Below are 6,462 nucleotides of genomic sequence, written 5' to 3' on the forward strand. Positions count from 1 at the left end.
GTGGTCTGCACTCACAGATTAGGGCAGAGACTAATACAGAGTCAGAGTATATATTGCTGACGGCTGGTTGTCTGTCACATTTGTATCCCGTCAGCCAATCCCCTGATCTCTCTTCCGTGCTGATAGTTTGTTACAATGTATCAGGGCAGGTAATAATATTTTGAATGGAATTCTGTTTTTTAGAATTTTTTTCCCTCCTCATGATGTCATTGCTCGTCTCAGAATGAGGAGTGGCGACTCTCAGCCACCTACATCAGCCCCTGATACCTTGGAGCGCCCCATACTGGCCCACCCAGTAACACCTCCATTCTTGCATCCACGCAGAACTTCACAATGGCCAAGGAGATTTCCTTCCAAGACCTGACAACTGACAACAAATCCACAAAGTGGAAACAGCGAGACCTGTCCCAGACTCGGCTCTTCAGGGTGGCCTGCAGGACATTTGGTCCTCCAAAGTCAAGGACGCGACGAATCATTGCTCCCCCCATGGAAAAAGTGGAGTCTGGGACAGAAGAAATGAAAGAGGAGACGTCTGAGGCCTCCAGGGACATCTTCAGGCCACAAGTGGATTGGACGAGAGGGACAGAGGAGCCCAATGGTAATGGGAGGAACATCTCAGAGTGGATATCGCAACGGAAGAAACTGCGGAGCCAGCTGGACAACATGGGGGACGTAGAGAAATGGCTGCAGGGAAAACCTGAGCTGACCAACCTAGAGAAACGCGTACAGAAGAAGATGGCCGAGAGACAAGCCGAGAGCAGGATGTCCAGGGAGAATACTCAAGATATGGTGGGTTCAAGATTCTCTCCCATCACTGGGGGTTGTAGTTCATACACTAAGGCCCAGGGGCATCCTTATCCTCTACCCCCCCCCATGGGGCATCCTTATCCTCTAACCCCCCCATGGGGCATCCTTATCCTCTACCCCCCCCCCATGGGGCATCCTTATCCTCTAACCCCCCCCCCCCATGGGGCATCCTTATCCTCTACCCCCCCCCCCCAAGGGGCATCCTTATCCTCCACCCCCCCAAGGGGCATCCTTATCCTCCACCCCCCCGTGGGGCATCCTTATCCTCTACCCCCCCCCCCAAGGGGCATCCTTATCCTCTACCCCCCCCCCCAAGGGGCATCCTTATCCTCTACCCCCCCCCCCCCCAAGGGGCATCCTTATCCTCTACCCCCCCCCCCAAGGGGCATCCTTATCCTCTACCCCCCACCCCCCAAGGGGCATCCTCATCCTCCCCCCCCCCCCCAAGGGGCATCCTTATCCTCTACCCCCCATCCAATGTACAGTTCTGATTATGTGACCCCTAATCTCACTGCCCTCCATCTAATCTTATTTGTAGGATGAAGGACGCAAAGTGTCTAAGAGCGCCCGACACCGAGTCATCACCCCCTCCATCCAACAGCCCAGCCATGAAGCCCTGGCCATTCTGGACAACTATCTGCACCAAAGGAGACTCCGCCTTGTTGACATTTATAACCAGACAAACAAAAGAAAAAAGAAGGAAATCTCCAGTAAAGATCTAAAGTCTGTGAGGAAAGAGGTGACGACAACGTGTACATGCGTTATATTATATCATACCTAGGGGGCAGTATTACGGTTGTTATATTATTATATCATACCTAGGGGGCAGTATTATGGTTGTTATATTATTATATCATACCTAGGGGGCAGTATTATGGTTGTTACTCGTCCATACTTGTCTTCCAGACTAACATACCTATCAGTGATGTGCAGTTTGATGATCTGGTTGTGGCACTTGGCAGTAAACATCCCAATCACATTAACTATAAGGAGCTTTCAGTAGGACGACATATTTGGTGGAAGACGACAAGGGACGAGCGGAGGAAAGGCGTGTCAGTGAGCTCAGGTAGAGCCGCAGGGTCCTAATCAGATTTCTGGATTATTTGGTTCCTATGGGATATTTCCGTATACTCTTCATATACTTTACGTCTCCACCGATCACACATTGCATGCTTTGTGTTTCTGCAGACATTATAAAATGTTTCTTGCCGCCTGGTGATGTCCGGCCTGAGCCGTCCGTTTCTGGAACTCTCGATACCTCAATGGATTTCAAATGGAGATCCCGTCCAGCTGACAGCGTGCAAAGTGACAGCAGAAAATCTCAGTTCTTACAGGTCCCCCCGATCAGTCTGGACGAGATGAGACCCCTCAGCTACGAGGACATGGAGGAGATTGGAAAGAATTACAGGGAGAGGAGGCGAAGAGCGCAGGTGAGGCCATCAGCCAGAGATGAATCCTGGTGGAAGAGAAGAACTACAAGTCCCAGCATCCTCGCATTGTGTCCTCCTGAACAGGGGTCATCGCCGCCAAATTTAGTAAAGTAAATCTAGTTACACAGCAATATGGTGACATAAGTAGGTAGATTTTCCAATCTGGGCTCTGGGAAAGCTGGGTGACAACCCCTGTGGAAGCAGTAGTGTTGGTCCTGTCCAGCGTTTCCAAATATTGGGTCCTCTGCTTTCTCCTGTCCTTAGAGTAACACCCGGCTATTAGAGTGGCTGGAGCAGTGCCGCCTGGTGCGCACCGGTAATGCCGCAGTAGATGCCCACGCCCTGCCCTCTACATTGGGGGAGGAGGTAGCCGAGCTGGTGGAACGCTTCAGAAGACAAGGCCTGCAGCAATACCACAAGATCTTAAAACTCTGCAAGTCCCATGGCGTGGCCCTCACAGAGACGCTGCTGGAAGAAGGTGACGCCCCGTGTTTCATGAAGTTCTCGCCCTAGAGCAGATCTCCCAATCTGAATCTAACAATGTCCAATCTCTTCCTTGAACAGCTTTATTATATCCTGGGGACAAGCTGGTCTGTGGGTCTGAAGACCACCTGCAGCTGCGCCAACCAGGGACAGCGCCCAGAGACAGCCTCAAGATGGAGAGGAATGGGGTGACGTCTTGTGTGGAGGAAGCAAGAACGGGCAAGAAATCAAAGAATCCTTCAGACACCTGGTAAGCTGCCATACTGAATAAGGAACCCCCCCCCTCCCCGCGGCGAACATGTCAGAGCCCTATAACATAAATGTGAATGAGCCCCCTCCTATTGCTGCAGTGCACAGCCATATACATGAAATCCAGGGTCACTGCCTGTGTGTCCCCACATTTATAACGTCTGCTCCCTGTCTTTAGTTGTTTTTTCTATGTGTCAGTCTTCACTGAAATCCTTGCCTTTAATTTCATGAACCAGAAGGTTCAGGATGAGCAGAAAATACGCGGTAGGACAGGCGAGTCACAAAAACTGACGGCTAAATGGTAATAACAAATCCCTTCTCCGTGTCAGCCCCTATCCTCCAGAGAAATATGTCCGATGTGTCCAGAGGAAAGTCAGAGGCAAGAAGAGCCGCAGCAGCGAAACACTGAAGTGCTGGACAACATATGAGCAGTTCGAGGAGATGAGCCGGTAAGATGGAAAAGCAGAAGCAGACCTCATGTTATTCAACAGCAGCACAGAGTGTTTCAGGAGAGGAGTGTGCTGACCTTATACAGGAGGTCACAGGGTGAGAGTTACATAGTGGAGGAGCAGGGTCACCAGCAGCACAGAGTATTACAGGAGAGGAGTGTGCTGATCTTATAGACGGGGTCACAGAGTGAGAGTTACATAGTGGGAGTAGCAGAGTCCCCAGCAGTGCAGAGTATTACAGGAGAGGAGTGTGCTGGTCTCATAGAGGAGGTCACAGATTGAGGGTTACCTAGTGGAAAGAGCAGCACAGAGTATTTCAGGAGAGGAGTGTGCTGACCTTATACAGGAGGTCACTGGGTGAGAGTTACATAGTGGAGGCACAGGGTCCCCAGCAGCACAGAGTATGTCAGTAGAGGAGTGTGCTGACCTTATACAGGAGGTCACTGGGTGAGAGTTACGTAGTGGATGAGCAGGGTCCCCAGCAGCACAGAGTATTTCAGGAGAAGTGTGTGCTGACAATCCTGTGATTACACCGTCCATATTCTTCCTATCTCTTTTCGCTGTTAGGACGCTGCGGCGCCGCTTCCCTCACGGCTTTTATACCTCTGATGATGACGCGTTTTGGCCCGGTCAGCTGCTGCAGAAGCTTCGTATCTATCTGCCCAAAGTGACGGCACATCCTGACGCCGAGACCGCCGTGTAACTTGTACTTTGTAATAAATGGGATTTTTCTTAGTACAAATTGTTTCTTTTATTTATTGAAGGGCCGACCCCCAATCCCTTTATCCAGATCACAGTTACAGGGGTTCAGGAAGCTCCTGTGCGGCCTGTGATATGGGGGGGACACTGTGGTCCTATTCCTACATGGTCTGTAAATCACATATTATTAGATATCATTCTATAATACCGTATTATGTATATATAATGGCATGCTATGCCGGACAATGTGGATACAGCAAGTGACATAGAACTGATTACAATCCTTGTATTTGTGACTATACATATATATTATTATATACTTCCTATACTCTTTATGAAGGGACTGTGCAGGAACACAAATACAATATACCATTTATGTACAGCCCCGTTCACACTGGACTTCCTGCAGACACATTACAGGTCTCCACACCTGCAGTACCGCTGGGCGCCGCTATGTAGGTGTCGCTGTTCCTCCCGGAAGTGCCAGACTCTCCTTTACGTCGCTCCGCGCCTCTCGCTCTCTCTCTTCCTCGGTCTGTCTGCGGAGAAGGCGGACGCTCCGGACCGGTGAGTGAATCCATCGCCATCCGCGCTGATTGTGAGCCCATCTAATCCCCGCAGGTCCCTCACTGGTATCCGCGGGTGGGGCTGGGGATATGCGGGCTGTTATTTTATACTAGGACCGGGTATATAGACGGGATGTGAGGTGTGAGGAGCCGGGCCTGGGGGGAAGATGGCGGCTTGTGTGTGTCTGTGCTGCGGCGATACCCGGGGCCTGACACCCTGTGACCGCTCACAACACCTGTGGAGGGCGCAGGGGGCTGCTGTGTGTGGTCCGGTGTGGGACTACAAGTCTCAGCAAGGCCCGGGTACTTAACCCTGTGAGTGCCTGCTCTGCTCCAGGTCACGGGGCAGGGAATGCAGATACTCGGTGCTGACCCTGCAAACGGCCCCCCCTGTATCTCAGCCCCCCCTGTATCACTAACGTGGGGAGGAACAGTGGGGGCCGCAGCCTAAACATGGGGTGGAAACTGGGCTCCCCTTTAAGTCTTCACATGCTGGACTCCTCTGTTAGGGTAAGTTCACACAATGTAACGTCGAGCATGATCTGGCAGGTATATACATGTGAGCAGATTGCGCTCGCAAAAAGATCCCATTCATTTCAATGGGAGTTAGGAGCGTATACGCCGCGTTATTTTGTGCCCGTGATTTTGCAGCCGCAAAATAACGCGGCGTATACGCTCCTAACTCCCATTGAAATGAATGGGATGTTTTTGCGAGCGCAATCTGCTCACCGTGTATACGTGCCAGATCATGCTCAACGTTACATTGTGTGAACTTATCCTTACACTGGTAGTGGCTGCAGCTGAGGGTGTGCGATATAGCAGAGCTCAGATTGCTATACAGTAGTTGTATTAGTGCGGGGGTGGTGATATATGTGATGTGATATATACAGTGGTAGGGGCAGCTGGGGTGTGCGATATAGCAGAGCCCAGATTGTATACAGTAGTTGTATTAGTGCGGGGGTGGTGATATATGTGATATGATATATACAGTGGTAGGGGCAGCTGGGGTATGCGATATAGCAGAGCTCAGATTGTATACAGTAGTTGTATTAGTGCGGGGGTGGTGATATATGTGATATGATATATACAGTGGTAGGGGCAGCTGGGGTATGCGATGTAGCAGAGCTCAGATTGTATACGGTAGTTGTATTAGTGCAGGGGTGGTGATATATGTGATATGATATATACAGTGGTAGGGGCAGCTGGGGTGTGCGATGTAGCAGAGCTCAGATTGTATACGGTAGTTGTATTAGTGCGGGGGTGGTGATATATGTGATATGATATATACAGTGGTAGGGGCAGCTGGGGTATGCGATGTAGCAGAGCTCAGATTGCTATACAGTAGTTGTATTAGTGCAGGGGTGGTGATATATGTGATATGATATATACAGTGGTAGGGGCAGCTGGGGTATGCGATATAGCAGAGCTCAGATTGTATACAGTAGTTGTATTAGTGCAGGGGTGGTGATATGATATATGCAGTGGTAGGGGCAGCTGGGGTGTGCGGTGTAGCAGTGCCCACATTGTTATGTGTATATATATATATATATATATATATATATATATATATATATATATATATATATATATTGTGCAGCAGTAGGCGTACGGGTCCACAGTCACATGGACATGTTTACACTTGTGTGTCCATATGCTTCTGTATAATTGGGGTGATCACTGGGGGTCTCACTGCTGACTCCCCTCTACCCTGCGTGACCCTGCCAGATAAGTCTACTATTCCCTGCATGATTATATACCATGTGGAAATGTGGCCGGAGA

The 6,462-nt window shown here is 50.1% G+C and overlaps 2 protein-coding genes across 2 annotated transcripts in view; one reads left to right on the plus strand and one right to left on the minus strand.

Moving 5' to 3' along the window:
- Positions 1–333: 333 nt before the first annotated feature.
- EFCAB12 (EF-hand calcium binding domain 12) lies at positions 334–4,121 on the plus strand. The gene is made up of 8 exons (XM_075286195.1): positions 334–789; positions 1,346–1,546; positions 1,714–1,873; positions 1,996–2,237; positions 2,502–2,715; positions 2,802–2,970; positions 3,299–3,418; positions 3,986–4,121. Exons 1-8 carry the CDS (start codon positions 334–336, stop codon positions 4,119–4,121), a joined length of 1,698 nt encoding a protein of 565 aa, XP_075142296.1.
- Positions 4,122–5,168: 1,047 nt separating this feature from the next.
- Positions 5,169–6,462, minus strand: part of LOC142217873 (cullin-associated NEDD8-dissociated protein 1-like) — a 10,558-nt gene continuing 9,264 nt past the window's right edge. The window contains exon 7 of the mRNA XM_075286196.1: positions 5,169–5,185. Coding sequence (XP_075142297.1) covers positions 5,169–5,185 — 17 coding nt within the window. The remainder of the gene's footprint in view (positions 5,186–6,462) is intronic.

Source organism: Leptodactylus fuscus, chromosome 9, assembly GCF_031893055.1.
Source record: "Leptodactylus fuscus isolate aLepFus1 chromosome 9, aLepFus1.hap2, whole genome shotgun sequence".
In the NCBI taxonomy this organism is placed as follows: Eukaryota; Metazoa; Chordata; class Amphibia; order Anura; family Leptodactylidae; genus Leptodactylus; species Leptodactylus fuscus.